Source organism: Syngnathoides biaculeatus, chromosome 2 (assembly GCF_019802595.1).
Source record: "Syngnathoides biaculeatus isolate LvHL_M chromosome 2, ASM1980259v1, whole genome shotgun sequence".
Taxonomy (NCBI): Eukaryota; Metazoa; Chordata; class Actinopteri; order Syngnathiformes; family Syngnathidae; genus Syngnathoides; species Syngnathoides biaculeatus.
The window spans coordinates 38,247,693-38,269,578 of NC_084641.1; the positions used below are offsets into that span (position 1 = coordinate 38,247,693).

At 43.3% G+C, this 21,886-nt stretch overlaps 1 protein-coding gene across 1 annotated transcript; it reads left to right on the forward strand.

The window, feature by feature from the left end:
- Positions 1 to 280: 280 nt before the first annotated feature.
- On the forward strand, positions 281 to 19,328 carry cyyr1 (cysteine/tyrosine-rich 1). Its single transcript, XM_061811129.1, is given in 6 exon segments — positions 281 to 293; positions 413 to 445; positions 603 to 706; positions 9,269 to 9,369; positions 9,807 to 9,930; positions 18,701 to 19,328. Coding segments are annotated over 6 exon segments (504 nt in total). The 3' UTR covers positions 18,830 to 19,328.
- The last annotated feature ends 2,558 nt before the right edge of the window (positions 19,329 to 21,886 follow it).

Genomic DNA, 21,886 nt, shown 5'->3' on the forward strand with positions numbered 1-21,886 from the left:
TATAATAATACAACCATAAAATAATTTGAAACAAAATAATACTCTCTAAATAAAATACTCTCTACAATCTCTACTCTTCTCTCTACAATCCTACTCTTCTCTCACTCATATTTAGGTCTTTCTCTCGCTCTTTGTGGATAGAAGAAGGATAAAAACTTGGGACTCGGTCAGAGGTGTGGGAGAGACACTCACACGTGGGGACAACAAACATGGGGCTTCAAGTTTCTGGGGAAGCAAAACGGACCTCTTCTGTTTTGACCAGCTTTCATGATACTGCCACATGATCCAACCATGTGACCACTGCGACTGGTTGCAAATGAGATTTTTTTTGGGTTGTGTTCATTTCACATTGGGAGAGAAACAGCAAAAGGAAACAAATGGATAAACCCTGCAGGAGGACCTGGGCTGTGAGATGGAAATTCATTTCTGCTTTATTTTTCCACTGGTGAGTTTTCCATTTTGATAAAATCTGTTTAGTGGATTTAATTTAGTTAACTGATGAGTTATCGTGGTAACTGCTATTGTGCCAATCTGTTGGAAAAAGTCAAAAGTATCGTCTGGATTTTAACTGTGTTTGTGCGTGTGCGTTCGTTCATATTTAGTGAGAGTTGGGGGGTTAAAGGAGTTGCTTCTTGTAGAGCAAGGACCTCCAAAGGCCACCCAAGAGGAGCTAGTAAGAACCCTTCCTGCTGGCAATTACATAGAGGTATTACACAACTTTCATGCTCGGTGTTAGATGAAAACTTTGAAGACACAGAAAAATAATAATTACCCCAATCAAACAAAGCTTTCTGCCTTGGTGCAAATCCTCTATTCATGGCTCCCTGTAATTTCTCATGGTTTGCCAGTCTGTTAATCTTAAATTTCGAATTACAAATTTGCTTTACACTCACAAAACAAAATAAATGGGTTTTTTTATAGTATGTACAGCATAAATGGGTGTATATTTGTATGTATGGCAGTGCCATGAAAAAGTGTGTCCTATTCTCAAATTCTTACTTTTTTAGTTTCTCCACATTATTGTTTAAGATCATCCAAAAATATAAATATCAGACAAAAATAAGTAAAGTGGACATAAAATTCAGTTTTTAAATTGTGATTCTCTTTATAAGGTGGGGGAAACTATTTGAAGCGACTATTCGTAGCTAATTTGAAAAACAACTTACCTCCCTTGTTCAATCATGAATTAACTATGGATAAGCTCATTTTTTGGGAAATACGAGTTTATTTTCATTGACTGCACCCAAGCTTGATTACCTCCAGACCTGTTCAATCAAGAAATGACCGGAACAGAAACTGTCCAGTAAAAAGAAGCCATCCAAAAGATCTCAAAAAGGGACAACAAAGTGCCAGATAAGAAACAAAGGAACTGACAGGTTCTTCTTCTTCTTTTCCTTTCGGCTTGTCCCGTTTAGGGGTCGCCACGGGGTGTCATCTTTTTCCATTTAAGTCTATCTCGCGCATCTTCCTCATTAACACCCACAGTCTTCATGTCCTCCCTCACCACATCCATCAACCTTTTCTTTGGTCTTCCTCTCGTTCTTTTGCCTGGCAGCTCCATCCTCAGCCATTGAAGTCTACTCTCTCTAACCTTGTCTCCAAAACATCCAACTTTGGCTGTCCCTCCAATGAGCTCTTTTCTAATCGTATCCAGCCTGTTCACACCAAGCGAGAACCTCAGCATCTTCATTTCTGCTACCTCCAGTTCTGCTTCATGTTGTTTCTTCAGACCTACCATCTCTAATCCGTACATCATGGTTGGCCTCGCCACTGTTTTATAGACTTTGCCCTTCATCCCAGCGAGACTCTTCTGTCACATAGAACACCAGAAACCTTCCGCCAACTGTTCCACCCCGCTTGGACCCATTTCTTCACTTCCTTACCACACTCTCCAGTGCTCTGTATTGTTGACCCCAAATATTTGAAGTCATCCACACTTGCTATCTCTTCTCCCTGGAGCTTCACTCTTCCCCCACTGCCCCTCTCATTCACGTACATACACTCTGTTTTACTTAGGCTAATCTTCATTCCTCTCCTTTCCAGTGCACGTCTCCATCTTTCTAATTGCTCCTGCATCTGCTCCCTGCTTTCATTGTAGATCACAATACCATCTGCAAACAACATGGTCCAAGGGGAATCCAGTGTAACGTCATCTGTCAGTAACTCAGTAAGTAGCTGACAGCTATTAGTCTGGAAATGGTTAGAAAGCCATTCTCAAAGGTGAAGGAATTCAGCAAACCACTTTAAGAGCTAGTATCTACAGATGGAGAAAAAATGGAACGCTGGCAAACCTTCCCAGGAATGGCTGGGCTACAAATACTACCGCAAGGACATACCAAGAACTCATCCAGGAGATCACAGAGGAACAGAGGTGATCCAAGACCAAATCGAACCCTGTGTGAAGGATGTTAGATTTCAGCCAATTTTCAAGGGGGAAGGAGGGTGCTCGCGCACACTTCCCTAAATGTTGAGTGCCACACTTCTCAGGATGCCACCCTTGACGGCTGCCCATGTGGCCGAAATCAGAAACCACCACTGTGGAGGAACACAGGATAACATCTAAAGAACTGTAGGCCTCCTTGGCTCAGTTACATCTTAAGTTAACTCTTCATGACTCAACAATAAGGAAAAGACTGCAAACTAACCCAAAGATGTGAGATTTGCCTGGAGTTCCTAAAGGCTCTGGATGTTGTGGGCTGTCCAAGTTGACACGCCTCTGCAACATCGCATGGACATTGGGCACAGTGCCTCTGTATTGGCAGACAGGGGTGGTAGTCCCACTTTTTAAGAAGGGTGACCGGAGGGTGTTTTCCAACTATCGGGGATCACACTCCTCAGCCTCCTGGTAAGGTCTTTTCAGGGGTAATGGAGAAGAGGGTCTGTCGGGAAGTCAAATCTCGCATTCAGGAGGAGCAATGTAGTTTTTGTTCTGGCCGCGGAACAGTGGATCAGCTCTACACCCTCGGCAGAATCCTCGAGGGTGCATGGGAGATCGCCTAACTAGTCTACATGTGTTTTGTGGACTTGGAGAAGGAGTTCGACCGTGCCCCTCGGGGAGGCCTGTGGGGGGTTCTATGGGAATATGGGGTACCAAACCCCCTGATATGAGATGTTTGGTCCCTGTGGGAATCAGCACCTCCTAATCTGACACCATGGTCCTCAGTCGGAAAAGGGTGGCATTCCCTCTCCAGGTCGGGGATGGGATCCTGCCCCAATTGGAGGTGTTATAGTATCTTGGGGTCTTGTTCACGAGTAAGGGAAGAATGGAGCGGGAGATTGAAAGACGGGTCCGAGCTGTGGGTCGTGACCGAAAGAACAAGATCCCGGATACAAGCGGTCGAAATGAGTTGGTGTCCGGGCTCTCCCTTATAGATAGGGTGAGAAACTTGGTCATCCAGGAGGGGCTTAGTGTCGAGCCACTGCTCTCCCACATTGAGGGAAGCCAGATGAGGTGGCTGGGACATCTGATTCGGATGTCTCCTGAACGCCTTCCTTGTGAGGTGTTCCGGGCATGTCACACCGGAAAGATACCCCGGGAACAACCCAGGACACCCTGGAGAGATTATGTCTGTCGGCTTCCTTGGGAACGCCTCGGGATCCCTCTGGAAGAGTTGGAAGAAGTGGCTGGGAATCGGTGCTCTATCCATGTCCTGGCCGTACCGGTCCCCGATGCGGCACCTGCCGTAATCAGCGGAGGCGCACACCTGGGCCTCATCTCTAGTAATTACGTCCCAGTTATATAGAATCACACGTATGGTCTGGCCTTTGCTAGATCATTGCTTCATGCCTTCTTCCCGCACTCTCGTAATCCTGTTCCTGATCTCCCGTGTACCGACCCCTGCCTGCCCATTGGCCTGCCCCCTACGCCTGACATCCTTGTTACTGCTGCTCCCACTGACTGCCTGCTTGTTCCCCGACACTGGACTGAATAAATACGTTTCCCAAACTGCCTCTGGATCTCTCAAGTCGTGCATTTGGGTCCAACCCTGTTTTCTGGTCGTGACAGTTTGCTCTGGTGTGATCATTTTCATTTTGATGTGGCACTGGGTGTACAACATTGTCAGTAATAACCTGACTACACAGGCAGTGTCTGGGACAATGTAAGATTCTTCTACTAATAGATTTGAAATTGACTGAACAGAATAGGTTTGAAGTGGATTCTCTGTCGCGTATTCCCGCTAACATTGCGGTATGTTTTTTGCCAAATGCGCCAGACTTGTCCAAGAGGGTTCTGCAGAGAGGTCTCAACTATTTCCCGCACGGATATGTACACGGAATTAAGACTTTGGATGGAGCAGGACGCAATGTCAGAGTTACAGTGAAACGTTGGCAATCGATGCAAAAATGTTTGACGCCTCACAAACTTCATATTGAAATCCAACAGGATAAAATAGTGACTACTATTTACTTGGAAAGATCACGAGTAATATCATTGTAGTCTTTATAAGTGAGTGGGTGTATTCATTTGACTAAGTGAACCCAGCGCTCTGTCTTAAAAGTCTGATGTGATACAAATGGCCAAATAGACATTTCTCTAGCATTACATCGCGCATTTATATATTACTAACCCGACTCTTCGGCATCAAACATTACACACTTCATTCAGCAGGTCAGTGATGCATTACCAAAGTGAAAGTTGTTCTCCTGCAATGTATAAAGCACTGATAAGAGTTAAATCAAACTGAGTGAAGACACTTCTCCCTCACTTACCTTCAAACATACAGCCTTGTGTTTGTTGATATTGTTCACATTTAGTTGTACGTGCAGTCTTCCACGAACCTTAATCCATCGTAGAAACTTCGTCAACTGTGTTTTAGGCTTTGGAAAATGAATCAACCAGGCCCCTTGTAATCTAGCAGGATATCTTTCATCAGATTTGCACGTCCCCGAGTGCATCTGAGGACCATTTTCTTCGTAACATTACGTTTGCCAAGCGCACACTACTGACAACCAGGATTGCTTGTGGGACAATATGGCGAGAGGGGCAGGTCAAGCCAGGGGTTAAGACAATGCGGCTATCTGATTGGCTATCAACTTAGAGGGGAGAAAAATAGAGTCCAGTGATATATGCTAACATATGCTATAATGCCCTTTATCAGGAAATACAAAAGACTCAATGTTTTGTTGTTGCACAGTCACGATTGTCAAGTAATCAATGAACAGCAGTATGTCTTGTTAATACCACCACCGCAATGTAAAGTATTGGTTATATTGGTACCCTTTAAAAAAATAATAAAAATTCCCCCAAAATGTAAAATTAAGAAATAATAATAATAATGATTATGCTGCCACAAACTGACTGGATTTGTATTTGCTGGGTGGGCAAAGATTTTTGAGTCTCAGATCCAAACTGACTACACCCGCTTGAATGACTTCAACATGGCATCGGTGCATCATGGAGCGCCAATACTGTTGCCGATTACTTCCTTCGGCTTCTCGCTGAGGGGAAGTGCAAGGCGGTATGTGGTCGAGTTGTCAGGATAGCGTTGAAAGGCTTGTGGTGAGTTTAAGGTGGGGTTGCACAGATGGTGAAAGCGCTATGGGATGACAAGAACATACACAAGTTAAATATTTGGGCTCTAGGAAGGAACACAAGCAGCTGAGGGACAACTCTGAACCTGTGTGAGGGTGCCAGGCGTAATGGCAAGTGCATAGATGGCCCAAATTGGAAGCAGAGACACAGAGGACAGGGTGAGGAGCCACCCGAGTGCTGTCGCCCAACCTGGAGCGATCAGGCCTTTCCCCAAACTCAATGGAGACCAGCAGACCAGGGAGAACAGGAAGGTAGCCTACAAGTCACACAAAGAAGGTTTTCATCAAAACATGGGATACGAATGGAGTGCAAGACTTAAGTGACAACTAAACGATTACCAAATTAATAGGTAACTATTTTGAAACTTGATTAATCATTAACTTAAAATGGTCCAAATTCTCTGCGATTGGCTGGACACCAGTTCAGAGTTACCTTCGAACATACAGCCTTGTGTTTGTTGATATTGTTCACATTTAGTTGTACGTGCAGTCTTCCACGAGCCTTAATCCATCGTAGACACTTTGTCAACTCTGTTTTAGGCTTTGGAAAATGAATCAACAGGGCCCCTTGTAACGAAGCAGGATATCTTTCTTCAGAATTGTACATTCCCAAGTGGATCTGAGGACCATTTTCTTCATAACATTAACTTTTCCAAGCGTACACTACTGACAACCAGCATTGCTTGTGAGACAATATGGCGAGACGGGCGGGTCAAGCCAGGGGTTTAGACATACCGGCGATTTGATCAGCTATTATTGTACGAGTGATTGACAGGTCAGAATGGTCCATTCTTCCTCATTCCCTAATGAGCACCATCATTTGGTATCTTACATGAACACTAAAAATCTTGCTGGCATGTATGCTAACAGTGTAAAAGTGTTAAAGACCAACGTCTGCAAACATGTGCAGTCCACGAACAGACGTGGGCCCAGGTTCACACCATTTATATAATTTCTGAGAGAAATACACATGCAAAAAGTATGTTTTTTATGCTTCATTTGAAGTAGTTTGATTTTCCAAGTGGGAAATGGGCTAATGTGGTACATGAAAGCAGCTTGGTAAGGGAATCATGCTGTCTAGAGAAGCCACCCTTCAAACCAAAGACAGCTGGAGTAGATCCCCCATGAGGAGCAGACTCATCAGTTGGAAAAAATCTTGGGACAATGTAAATGCTTTGACATTACAAAAAAAAAAAAGAAAATCTCAGTGGTTTAATGTCTGAACGATGAGATGAAACATCACCACAACCTACGTGTACATCTCCTCATGCCCAATTTCATGTTTGAAAATATCAAAATGATAACTACAATATTACAGATGCTGTGCAGATTAACCGTTTTCCTCTAAGGAAATATTAGGTTATTTTGATGATTACAGAAGAGGAAGTGGACATGATGTGAGATGTACACAGAGGTTTTGGTAACAATAGATCACAGCTATAGGACATTAAATGACATTAAGCTATTTCATGTTATGAGTTTTCAACTGTGCCCAATTCTTTAAGTGTTACAAAAGTTGCTTGATCGCACTGACTGCCTCAAAAGGTTGTGCAACCAATACTAAGTTAAAGATACAATCATTTTCATTAGTTTATCTTTTAAAAAATAATGATACTGTCATGGTCAGAAATAATGTCGGGAAGCAAGGGAGGAATCTCGAAAATGTTTTATCAAATACAACTAAAAGTAGCAACCAAAACAGTCAAAGAAACAAAGTATATCATGAATAAACCAAAACTAAAACCTTGACAAGATGTGGACATGACTTAGAAAAAAGCAATGAGACTTCAGATTAACAAGCAGTGGACACTGAGCAATCCATGAAAAGGAGAATGGAAAGACAAGAACTGAAAGAAAACAAGTTAAATACACGAGACAACAATAAACAATTGGACAGTACATGAGTGGCTGGAAGGAGCTCCATGGTCAACGTGAACAGGTGGACACAACTAACAAAATGACCACTTGAGACATGGAATAAAGAAAACAAACAAAACCAACCCATCCAAAACAGAAAGCGTCTACACAGTACAGAAAAGAACACAGTACCCTCACCCCCATCACCCCACCCCCAAGGAACAGATTCCAGACGTTCCAAAACCAAAAGTCACCAGACACCAACAAGAGAAACCGCAGGAGGGCACAGAGCCACCCATCAGGGTCAGTCTGGTGGACCTTCCAGGCCACTCAAAGTGAGGTGCTTTGCTGGGCAGTTCCGGAGGTCAGCCAGCACCCTAAGCATCAATGTCTTTATGGGGCTATTCAGGCAGACATCTGTGATGACAAAGCCAATGGCAAAGTAGGAAACAGACAACAGGACCAGGTGGCAGCAACTGATAGAAGACCACTGGGAAGGGAGCAGGAGATGGCAGCAGGCTGGGCGCCGGCTGAACAGAAGTAATGAGTGGCATGGCAAGGCGTGGCGGACTCAAATGCTGGGAACCAGGGATACAAGGCAAGAAACCGTGAATCTCCAAAATGTATACAGTGAAGAAAATAAGTATTTGAACACCCTACTATATTGCAAGTTCTCCTACTTAGAAATCATTGAGGTGTTTGAAAATTTCAGTGCATGTCCACTGTGAGAGATAATCCAAAAAGAAAAATCCAGAAATCACAATGTATGATTTTTTTTACCGATTTATTTGTGTGATACAGTTGCAAATAAGTATTTGAACACCTGTCTATCAGCAAGAATTCTGACCTTCAAAGACCTGTTAGTCCGCCTTTAAAAGTCCACCTCCACTCCATGTATGATCCTGAATCAGATAGACCTGTGTGAGATGGTTAGCTACATAATGACACCTGTCCACCCCATACAATCAGTTGGACTCAAACTTGTAACATGGCCAAGACCAAAGAGCTATCCAAAGACACCAGAGACAAAATTGTGCAAGTCCACATGGCTGGAAAGAGCTACGGAGAACTTGCCAAGCAGTTTGGTGAAAAAAGGTCCACTGTTGGAACAGTCATTATAAAATGGAAGAAGCTAAACACGATGGTCAATCTCAATCGGAGTGGAGCCCCATGCAAGTTGTCACTTCATGGGGTCTCAATGATTCTTAGAAAGGTGAGGAATCAACCCAGGACTACACGACAGGACTTGGACCAATGACCTGAAAAGAGCTGGGATCACCGTTTCTAAGGTGACTGTTGGTAATACACTAAGACGTCATGGTTTGAAATCATGCATGGCACAGAAGGTTCCGCTGCTTAAACCAGCACATGTCAAGACCAAGTTGCCAATGACCCTTTGGATGATACAGAGGAGTCATGAAAGTTTTGTGGTCAGATGAGACCAAAATGGAACTTTTTATTCATAATTCCACATACCGTGTTTGGAAGAAGATGAATGATGAGTTCCATCCCAAGAACACCATCCCTACTGTGAAGCATGGGGGTGGTAGTATCATGCTTTGGGGGTGTTTCTCTGCACATGAGACAGCATGACTGCAGTGTATTAAGGAGAGGATGACCGCGGCCATGTATTGGGAGATTTTGGGGAACAACCTCTTTCCCTCAGTCACAGCACTGAAGATGGGTTATGGCTGGGTCTTTCAACACTGGACCAGAATTCAAAACATACACTGTAATAATGACAATTTGTCTTCTTGCAAACTGATGATGGCAAACAAATACTGTACAGTATAATGATTTCAAAGCCAATCATTTCTTATGCTAAATTTACTGTTGCTCGGTTGTTAAAATGCATGACTCCTTTATGAACTGTGCACAGTGTGTTGCAGGTGGCAGCAAAGCCCAGTATCTTGAGTGTTGCTGCAAAGGCTGACCACCTTTCTTCTGCTCCTATTACGCCTACATGGGCAACGTCCTTCCGTGAGTTATTATAACCCGCCATCTGCCTTTTATGTGGAACCCAACTGTTTGTTTCAGGCAAAAGTGACCTTAAGATTCGTGTGAAAGCCGCTAAGTCACTCACCAACTGTCTTTCAATTTACCAGAAAGACTTGGCTGAGCTAAACATACGTGATGTCGCTTGTATTTATCATTACTCTCACTCTCACCATGCTTTTCCACAATAACATATGGACTAATTTTGACTATGACGATGCTATTCAAAGGCACAAAATCACCCTGCTGACACTCGTTCACATCCACGTCACGGTACTGATCAATACCAGATAATGCAGTTGGTCACCATGGAAACACTCTTAAATCATTGGTTTGAGAATACTTTGTGCTGTTTCTCACATGTGACTGCTTCTTTGTTCCATGGGCACTCTCATTTCTGTGTAATGTTTCTGATTTCACAGGAGCAGCCTTGTTGCTGTGTGTGTGCATGTGTGTGAAAAATGGACATGGCGCCAGGGGCGCCATCATACATACATACATCGTTCAGCACATCATACACGAACACTGTTCCACAGGATTACTCACGTGAGTCCCCAATCAGATTACAAATGATATATATGATCTCAGTTCCACTGTATGCTTCACTATTGAAGTTCTTATACAGGGTACAACAGTATATTTAATTCAACTTGCTGAGGCGATACTATGATATATTGCACTCAAAGCATGGTATCATCACAATATAGTAACTTTCGAGATGCATGAAAAGAAGGCTTTGAGTTGTTACAATAACCGATCGTTTCTTGCCTTGTTGTGCTGTGGTCGATAACGATAATGCATATTTGAGCATTTGTTTCATCTTTCCAATCAAAGTCAACTAATAATTGATTCTTATTTCCAAAAGATTTTACTGACCAGTTATCCTGTAGTGGTGGATATGTTAAGAGTGATTAACTGTCATTCAGGACTTTAAAAAGAACAAACGGAAAATTTGCAACCACAATGTTGTTACCAATAGTCAAGCCCGTTCTTCCATCACAACTCTTTCTTCAGTGTATTTTCCAGCAGTCTGGATACCCTGCGGCGCCATGCTTCCTTTCAGTCATAGGTGTCAAACTCTGGCCGATGGGCCAAATTTGGCCCATGGTGTAATTATATTTGGCCCGCGAGGCAATTTCAAATTAATATGAGAGCTGGCCCGCCGCGATTACAAGTATTACGCACTTGTTTGGTTCCATATTTAAAGGTTCATTTGTACAACCTTGTCCCGGGGCTTTGTTCAGTTTAAAATTTTGGCCCACTGTGAATTTGAGTTTGACACCCCTGCTCTCAGTGGTCACACGGATCAGGTTTAAGAAGGTGTGAAACATTAATGATTTTTCAGGATGCACACACAAAAATGACATAAAGAACCACACTTTCTAACATCAGTCTCTCTCAAATGAAATGTTTCTCCTAAATGTGACCAACAGACACATGCTAAAATGTGAATGAAATCCTCTTCATTACAGTATAATATGCTTTAGACCTGAGTGAATGAATTGCACCAGGGAATGCAGTATGGAGACAAGTAGGAACTAGTTTGTTTGAAAGGAAACAAGGGTTTAGTTATTTGGCCTTATGGAATAACGAATGAATGATTTATCCATCCAGCCAGTCATCTTCTGAGCTTACTCTCACAAGGGTTGTGAGAGTGGCCAGGTCTATCCCACCTATCTTCATGCAGGAGCTGGCATACACCCTGAACTGGTTGCCAGCCTATCACAGGGCAGATGGAAATAAACAACCACTCACACTCATGTTAAGACCTAAGGTTAATTTAGAGTCTTCATTTAATCTACCACAAGTTTTTTTTTTTTTTGGGATGTGGGTGGAAACCGGTGGGCCCGGAGAAAATGGGGGAGAGCATGCAAACTCCACACAAGCGACACCAGGATTTGAAGCCCAGTTCTCAGAACTGTGAGGCAGACACTCTAACCAGTTTCCCACTGTGCCACCTGGAATGGTTTATTGTAAAATTCTAGTCCTGACCTCAGACATGGCTTACTTCATTTTTTCTTTTAAATGTAGACACTAGTTTCGTTTGTAGTGTTAAATGCTGTTCAGTGTTCAGAGGTGTTGCTACAGCTGGTATTCGCTAGGACGCCACAGGGTGGAGTTTGCTCAGCACTTTTTGATGATTACAGGTTTTTATTTTTCCTACCGTGGAAGAGTGTCTGCTTGAACAAATGGACCTAAATGACCATATGATATTTTTAATTATGCTGCAAAATGGTTCAACAATGCAACATAGGAAAAGAACCTCAAACAACTCCTCCCTGTTTTCACGACAGATCACAATACCATCTGCTAACATCATGGTCTAGGGGGATTCCACTCTAAACTCATCTGTGAGCCTATCCATTACCACAGCAAACAGGAAGGGGCTCTGAGCTAATCCCTGATGTAGTCCCACCTCCACCTTAAATTCCCCTGTCATACCTACGGCACACGTCTGCTTCCCTCATACATGTCCTGTACTATTTCTCTACCACACTGGACTTACGCATGCAGAACCACAGTTCCTCTCTTGGTACTCTGTCATAGGCTTTCTCTAAATCCACAAAGACACAATGTAGCTCCTTCTGACCTTCTCTGTACTTTTCCACTAACATCCTCAAGGCAACTATTGCATCTGTGGTGCTCTTTCTAGACATGAAACCATACTGTTGCTCGCAGATACTTATTTCAGTTTTGCCTCCACTACTCTTTCCCATAACTTCATTGTGTGGCTCATCAGTTTTTTTCCCCTCTATAGTTCCCACAGCTCTGAACATCACCTTTGTTCTTAAAAATCGGAACTAGCACACTTTTCCTCCATTCTTCAGGCATCTTCTCTCCTGCTAGTATTCTATTGTATAAGTTGGTCAAAATCTCCACAGCCACCTCTCCAAATTGCTTCCATACCTCCTCAGGACCATCTGCCTTTCTATTTTTCATTCTATGTAGTGCCTTTTTAATTATTGCCACTTCCTGGTCCTTCACACTTGCCTCTTCTACTCTTCCTTCTCTCTCATTTTCTTGATTCATCATCTTATCGAAGTATTCTTTCCATCTATTTAGGACACTACTGACACCAGTCAACATATTTCCATCGCTATCATTAATCACCTTTACTTGCTGCACATCCTTCCCATCTCTATCCCTCTGTCTGGCCAACCTGTAGAGATCCTTTTCTCCTTCTTTCATATCCAACCTGGAGTACATGTCGTCACGTGCCTCTTGTTTAGCCTTCGCCACCACACACACACATACACACACACACACACACAGCAGATATATATATATATATATATTAGAGATGGTGGCACTGAAGAAATATATATATATATATATATATATATGTGTGTGTGTGTGTGTGTGTGTGTGTGTGTGTGTGTGTGTGTGTGTGTGTGTGTGTGTGTCTATATATATAACTATATAAGTGTTGGCTTCACAGTTCTGACGTCCCGGGTTCAATCCCGGACCTGCTTATGTGGAGTTTGCATGTTCTCCCAGTCTCCCAGGGTTTTCTCCAATCCCAAAAACATGCAACATTAGTTGGACACTCAAGGTTGCTCCGAGGTGTGATTGCGAGTGCGACTGTTGTCTGTCTCTTTGTGCCCTGCGATTGGCTGGCAACCAGTTCAGGGTGTACCCCGCCTCCTGCCGTTGACTGCTGAGATAGGCTCCAGTACTCCACTCCTGTGACCCTTGTGAGGATAAGTGGTGAAGAAAATGGATGGATGGATGTTTTTCTTTAAATTACTTTTTATTGTCTTTATTTAATAGTGAATTATTTGAGCTCTCGAACACTTCAATTTTCATCATGATTTCTCTTATCGGAAAGATATGGACATTTTTCTCCTGCGATGATGAAACAAAAAGTCAAGTTATTGTCAATGATTAGTGCCTGGATATTTTAACACAGAACTCAATTGGCAATGTCTTCTACTTCTTTTCCTTTCGGCTTGTCCCGCTAGGTCGTCATCAGGACGAACTGCCTTTCCATTTTTCATCCTTTGTAGTGCCTTTCTGACTTCCCACTTACTAATCATTGCCACTTCCTGGTCCTTCACACTTGCCTCTTCAACTCTTCCTTCTCTCTCATTTTCTTCATTCATCAACTTCTCAAAGTATTCTTTCCATCAATTTAGCACACTACTGGCACCAGTCAACATATTTCCATCTCTATCCTTAATCACCCTTACCTGGTGCACATCCTTCCCATCTCTATCCCTCTGTCTGGCCAACCTGTAGAGATCCTTTTCTACTTTCGTGTCCAACCTGGTGAACATGTCTTCATATGCCTCTTGTTTAGCCTTTGCCACCTCCACCTTTGCCCTACGTCGCATCTCGATGTACTCCTTTCGCCTCTCCTCAGTCCTCTTAGTATCCCACTTCTTCTTCACTAATCTCTTTCCTTGTATGACTCCCTGTATTTTGGGGTTCCACCACCAAGTCTCCTTCTCCCCTTTCCTACCAAAAGACACACCAAGTACTCTTCTGCCTGTCTCTGATTAACTTGGCTGTCGTAGTCCAGTCTTCCGGGAGCTTGTGCTGTCCATCGAGAGCCTGTCTCACCTCTTTCCGTAAATCCGCACAACATTCTTCCTTTCTCAGCTTCCACCACATGGTTCTCTGCTCTACCTTTGTCTTCTTAATCTTCCTACCCACCACCAGAATCATCCTACATACTACCATCCTATGCTGTCGAGCTACACTCTCCCCTACCACTACTTTACAGTCAGTAACCTCCTTCAGATTACATCGTCTGCACAAAATATAATCTACCTGCGTGGTTCTACCGCCGCTCTTGTAGGTCACTATATGTTCCTCCCTCTTTTGGAAATAAGTGTTCACTACAGCCATCTCCATCCTTTTTGCAAAGTCCACCACCATCTGCCCTTCAAAGTTCCTTTCCTGGATGCCGTACTTACCCATCACTTCTTCATCGCCCCTGTTTCCTTTACCAATATATCCATTACTATCTGCACCAATCACAACTCTTTCGCTGTCTCGGATGCTCAGAACTACTTCATCAAGTTCCTTCCAGAATTTATCTTTCATCTCTAGGTCACATCCTACCTGTGGGGCATAGCCGCTAATCACATTATACATAACACCCTCAATTTCAAATTTTAGTCTCATCCCTCGATCTGATACTCTTTTCACCTCCAAGACATTCTTAGCCAGCTCTTCCTTTAAAATGACCCCTACTCCATTTCTCTTCCCATCTACTCCGTTGGTAGAATAATTTAAACCCTGCTCCTAAACATCTAGCCTTACTACCTTTCCACCTGCTCTCTTGGAAGCACAGAATATCAACCTTTCTCCTAATCATCATGTCAACCAACTCCTGAGCTTTTCCTGTCATAGTCCCAACATTCAAAGTCCCTAAACTCAGTTGGAGGCTCTGTGCATTCCTCTTTTTCTTCCGACGATGGATCCGGATTCCTCCTTTTCTTTGTCTTCGACCCACAGTAGTTGAATTTCCACCGATGCCCTGCAGGTTAGCAGTGTCGGGGGAGGCGTTGTTAACCCGGGCCACGACCGATCCGGTATGGGATTCTTTAGATGAACGCTCATATTTGTTTAGCACAGTTTTTACGCCGGCTGCCCTTCCTCACGCAACCCTCTGCATTTAACTTGGGACTGGCCTAAAGATGTAATGATTGGCAAGGTAACTTTTCTATTTAAAAAATAAAATAAAAAAAGACAAATGACTCTGAGGTATTGCTGATGCAAGCCATCAAATTGGAGCTGGAGCTGTCAAACTTATATTCCCTCTCTTTCTTCTCAGTTACTTTGATATTTCAGTGGATAAATATACAGTCGGCAACCCTCCTGGGATGATGTGCACCGTATATGCGGCTCTCCCGTTTCACCACTAGAGGACAGAGAAGGCTCATCAAATTCGTTGAATTGGCCACAGTAGTTCAAAATTTTATGACCGAATAATTGACATGAAAAATATAGTGAGCTGAGTGAGCACAAGCTTTTACTAAACCTGTGAGATAGCACTCCTCGATGTCAGCCATTTTTCCTTATGAAGAATCTGATGAAATTACATTCATTAAAAACACTCGATATTTTTCGTGCATGCAGTTTTTAGAATACAGTACCTAATTTTATCTGTTGCAGGACCCGATTCGGCAAGATGTATTTGTCATTGTCGCGAAAACGTCTGTACTTGCTGAAGACTATTTTGCTTTTATTGCGCTTTCATTATTTGCTTAAATCTGAACTTATACATTTAACCAACAGATAAAGTGTTGTCCATTTGCTAAACAAACAAGGATGTGTTGTGGAGCCGGTTGCTGTCCTTGATCTTTGTATGCAGAAAACCGACTGGTGGCATCCTCCTCTCCCAGGCGTTGCCGTGGAGACAAATGACACCAGATAAGGAGCGGAAAGTTACCATCCAACCAGGAACAGACTGGGGGGGGGGGCAGCCACTTCTACCATGGACCCATACATATAAAAGTCTTGTGTTACTGGGCAGCTCTTGTCTTCTTCTTTGGCTAACCTGCCAGAAGATACACGTCCCGTGTGCAGCAGATACCTTGGACTAAGACCCGGACGTCTGTATTGCACATTCCTTTGTAATAAATCCATTTGCTGTTAACTTTTTCTAATCATTGGTCATATCTTTCTCGATTATCGAACACGCGCAGGGTCCAAACTCGCAAATCCCTACATTGCTTATTTTAAGGAGGAGAAGAGGTGATGCAGCAGCTAAAAAAGGGAATATGAATGAGAATCCTTCGAGGTGTATTTCAGGCTGAGAAGGGAGCAGTTTAAAGGCCTCCTGCAGAGACGTCTCAGGATATTATTACCCCAAAGCTGGGGGTAGTGGAAAATAGTATGGCATAATGACCAGCAGCCGCACCACTGGGAACATTTTTTCCCTCCTTTTAAATCACCACGACAGTGCATTTTTGCGGCAACTGAAGTGTCCGCCATAGGAGGCCACAGTACTGCAGCGCGGACCAATACCTTTGGGTGATTTCTTTCCCCCCTCCTCCTCATTCAGCGACGTGGGGGGGACACGCCTAATGCTGTTCTGCTGGACCGGCGTTTGGTTTAGGGTCGCTGATTCCGTCCCATTTTCCAATGCCTTACAACGTAACGTGCGCGGTGTCAGATGGCAAGACACTGTAGCACAAATAATACAAGACACATTACACTTAAGGGAAAAGGCATCTTTATTTTGAGTTGTATGCATAGTTTGATGGCCAATTGCATTCTTTACTAATACTAATGGCTGAATGATAGATAGATAGATAGATAGATAGATAGATAGATAGATAGATAGATAGATAGATAGAATAGATAGATAGATAGATAGATAGATAGATAGATAGATAGATAGATAGATATAGATAGATAGATAGATAGATAGTAGATAGATAGATAGACAGACAGACAGACAGACAGACAGACAGATAGATAGATAGATAGATAGATAGATAGATAGATAGATAGATAGAGATAGATAGATAGATAGATAGATAGATAGATAGATAGATAGATAGATAGATAGATAGATAGATAGATATAGATAGATAGATAGATAGATAGATAGATAACTTCTGTGAGGAAAGAGGATGGATGGATGGATGGATGGATGGATGGATGGATGGATGGATGGATGGATGGATGGATGATGGATGGATGGATGGATGGATGGATGGATGGATGGATAATAATAATAATGAGAAAAATTAATGAGTGAGAAAGTGGCCAGCCACTGGTGTACAGCAGACTTTATAGGTACACTTGCCTGACTTTGGTACAGGGAGTGTGAGTTCAGTTCCCACTCAGTGACGGTGTGAGTGTGAGTGCAAATGGCTGTCCATGTCTATATGTGGCCTGTGACCAAGGGTGACCAGTTCAGATGTAGTCTGTTTGTTTTTGGGATGTGGGAGGAAACCGGAGTTCCTGGAGAAAACCTATGCAGGCATGGGGAGAACATGCAAACTCCAAGCAGATAGGCAGGGATTCAAACCCTGGGCTTCAGAAGTGTGAAGCCAACCCTCAAACTAGTTGCTCCACCATGCCATGTTAAACTATTTCCTAACAATTCAGGATTAAATTGTTCTCAGTCTGCATGTTTTCAGCACTTGCGTTCGAACATGGTCAATGTAGTTGTAATCAAAACAGGACAATGAGTTTAGTTCAGCTTTAAAGGTCAAGTGTCATCCCTATAAACATTGTAAAATAGATATTCTAATGAAAAATACATATAACATTATTCACTTCAATGTCTATACGAAAAAATAAATATGAGCGGAGAGCGCGTCATCCATGCAGAAGTGTCATTTGACATCCAAGTGGTCCCCATATTGGCTGCATCTCCTGTCCGTGACATCACCCCGGACATTCCCCATTGAAAACACACTGTGGACCCTACTATGGGAGACGAACACACCCATTCTGACACGGAAGCTCTTTTCGAAGAAGAGAACATCATACAACCGAGTGAAGTTACCGGAGCAATATTACCCTATTGTTTCAAGCCATATTCAGATGATATGCGATCACAGCCAAACTGCCTCCCCATCCGATCCACTTCCGTGGCAGAGATGAGCCATTGCGGCCCGGCGCGCGACGAGCCACCCCGAGCCTTGTCGGTAAGGCCAAGGTCATTTTCGCCGCCAAGGTGGCTTATCACGGCGCCGAGCAGGGCCGCTTTATGGTGTTGTCGTCGCACGCGGCTGAGTGCACCATTGCCCGCAGCTTTGTTCATAGCCGCCGTCGTCCGCTGTATCCACACCTACCTATTGTTTGGGACCCATGAAGCTCTCGTCCTTTGCACCTGTGCAATTCATTTTTCACGACGAACCAGGTCTCTTGGAATCTTTTGAAGGGTAAATCCATCCTCCCGAGTGTTCAAGCAATATCCAGCAATGCAACAACCAAGCATTTTGGCAAACACGAAGGAACAATGAGCTACGTTCCCGCAGGTAAAACTAATAGAAACAAACAGAGTCCAGTGGAGGGGGCTCCTGCTCCATACGTCACTTCCTACTTCTTCTCAAAACAAATCATTCAAGAGGATTTTTATGGTGGGAGTTACAAAAAGCCATATACGTCAAAATCATATTATGTGGTGAAAAAACGGATGGGTCCATACCGGCTGCAGTTTTTCATTAATAACATACTAAAAATCATCTGTTTCATGACACTTGACCTTTGAATAATGCACATTGCAACAGAATGGCATCTTTACATCTCGACAAGAAGAAGCAAATTCATCTTATTGAGGTGATAAATAATATGGTTTGACAAAATATTTCATCTGAAGCTATCTTTACTTTTTCTTTGCCCTCAGGCCCTCCACCTCCATACTCCTCCGACTCTGAGATGTCCAAGTATCCTCTACCCCGTCTACCTTACACACCGATTCAGCCAGGGCCAGCCAGCTACTCCCCTCCTCCTCCTCCCTTCTGGAGGTGCCTGAGCACATGATTCCATGGCTTCCAACTAGCAGCTGAAATGAAGCACTCAGGGAGGCCTGGCTATGCAGGCAGCAGAATAACCTCAGGTGTGTGGCGTAGGGCCCATTGCAATAATGATTCAGCAGTGGTGTGTTCTTCTGCTGACTAAATGAAAAATGAAGATGGTGTGGAAATGAATAATAATTGAATACAATGTAGGAGTGGACAAGGAGACACCATAACTTGCTGTGCTTGCCGTCAGCTATTTTCAAGTGTTTATTATCTCTGGCTGTGCTGTTCAAAGGGACTGAGTTGTCTTTTTAAATTGAACATTACCTTTCTCGAGGGAACATTATTACTAGCCCAGTAGGGATTTTTTTCCAAGGACATTTATATACGTTCTTTTTTGTTTCAGTTTTTTTTAATTTAATCAAACTGTTTGTTTCTCCAACATCCCAAAATCATGCATTGATTGGAGACTCGAAATTGCCCCAAGGTGTGATTGTGAATCCAACTGTTGCCTGTCTCTATGTGCCCTGCAATTGGCTGGTAACGAGTGCAAGGTGTACCCTGCCTCCTGCCCGATGACAGCTGGGATAGGCTCTACCTCTTTTGCAACCCTTATGAGGATGAGTGGTTCACAAAATAGATGGATGGATAATGAATGACAGTGAATTGGGTTCACAAGTTGAGCCACCCAGGTCCGTGTAATCCGAATAACAGAAATTGTTTCATATAGGTACCTATAAATTGAATGTTACGTCATTGTTGCTCATTATCCAGGGCCTGAATCCATGAATCTCTTTTTATTTGAATCCTTAAATCAAAACTAACTGTACATGTAAATGAAACAAAAAAAAAAAAAACAAAAAAGCAAAACCAATAGGATACTTGGATTCAGCACATAAAAATTGTCCAAAGTCAGAAAAAAAAATCTGAGACAATATATTTGTTGTTGACCAATTTATTCAGTATTAACATGATATGAGTCAAGATTGATAGAAAATAAGGGGTAGGACTAGATAAATTGAACATGTCAAGTCTGCTGAATGAAGACATCTTTTGGTGTTATTTTCCTCTTTTCGATATTGTGGTTTTGAACGACTTATGTTGACATCTTCAATCAAAGTGAAATCAAAAATAGATGACTTGGTCTAAATCTTTTTAAAGCATCCATCCATCCATTCATTCATTTTCTTTGCCGCTTATCCTCACAAGGGTCACGGGGAGTGATGGAGCCTATCCCAGCTGTCAATGGGCAGGAGGCAGGGTACACCCTGAACTGGTTGCAAGCCAATCACAGGGCACATAGAGACAAACAGCCACACTCACAATCACACCTAGGGGCAATTTAGAGTGTCCAATTAATGTGTGTCACCGTGCCGCCTTTTTAAAAACATATTTCTTTTTTTTTTTTAATTTATCTGTTATATTAAATATTGCCCTGGGGGCTGAAACAGTGCCAGAAATTGACACAAAAGCATGGACACTGGAAGTGCTTCATCTTCAAGTGTTATTTTTTCAAAATTCCAGTGTTTTAGCTTCAAGTTTCTTTTTGTTTATATTTTTTGGCACAAACAAGAAAATGAAGGTGCGATGTGACCTGGAGACACGGTGTCGGAACTGGTTAGAGCATTGGTCTCACAGTTCTGAGGACTGGTGTTCAAATCCTGGCCCTGGCTGTGTGAAGTTTGCATGTTCTCCCCGTGCCTGCGTGGGTTTTCTCCAGGCAATCCAGTTTCCTCTCACATCCCAAAAACATGCAACATTAATTGGAGACTTGACTGTTGTCTGTCTTCATGTAAACTGTAATTGGCAAGCAACCAGTTCAGGGTGTGCCCCTCGCCTGATGACAGCTGGGATTGGCTCCAGCACTCCCGTGAGCCTAATGAGGATAAGCGGCTCAGAAAATGGATGTGACCTGGAGTGAAGTGGTTCTGCAGGTGGTGAACACAGATCATTTTTCTGTTCTCATCCTATCTGCTTTTTTGGGGTGGGGGTGGGGGGTCACTTTTGCCCACACACTTAGAGGTAGCCTGAGTTGGTTTCTTCAACCCACAGAAGGCCCTCAGGTAGTGCAGCTTATCCAGGATACAAGTACGCCAGAAGACATGGAGGGGGCTGTAGGAGGCCAACAACCCAGCAGCAGGTGCGATACTTGCTCCTTTGTGCAAGGAAGTACAAGACTAATAACCTCCAGCAGCTGACTAATGTACATGTTTCTGCTCAAACTGTCAGAAATGGATTCTGTGATGTGATGTATGAGGGCCCAACACCTACAAGTGGGGCCTGTGGTTATAGCCTAACACTGAGGAGGCCGATTGGCATTTGTCAGAGAACACCAAGATTGGTTAAATTGCTATTGGCACCTTGTACTCTTCACAAATGAGAGCAGACTCACACTGTGATGGGCTTGATAGAATCTGGAGACACCATGGACAATGTTCTGCTGCAGCCAACATCAATTGGGCGGTCGGACAGCCCTGCATGTGTGGGCCAGAGGTATCCTGACTGCCATTAGGTAATAGGTTGATATACTCAGACCCGTTATGAGACCATATGGAGGTGGAGTTAACCCTGGATTCCTTCTGATGCATGACAGTGCTAGAGCTCACGTGGCTGGAGTCTGTCAGCTGTGAATAGATGATGAAGGCATTGATGCCGTGGCGTTTCTTGCCCATTGCCCACACCTCAATCCAACTGAGCAGATCCAGGGCGCCATGTCTCATTCCATCCTCTGACCCCATGTTCCACCACAGACTGTCCAGAACAGATGCTTTAACCTAGATCTGATACCAGATCCCTCGGGAGAAATTTCCACTGAAGTTGGATCAGCCTGTGATAAAATTATCCACTTTTATTTCACGATAGATTTCAAGTCTAGACCCTCATTATATAATGATTTTAGTTTACATTTTTTATTTTAATGCAATTTTCTCCTCAACGTATTCCACTACGTAATAAATAAATATTTTCAACTGAAATGAAAAGCATCCTAGGCTGGTTTGCTCCGTGAACGCGCGTGCGTATGGGATGACAGCGGGGGCGTGCGCCTCGGTGGTCACATGATCAGGCACTGA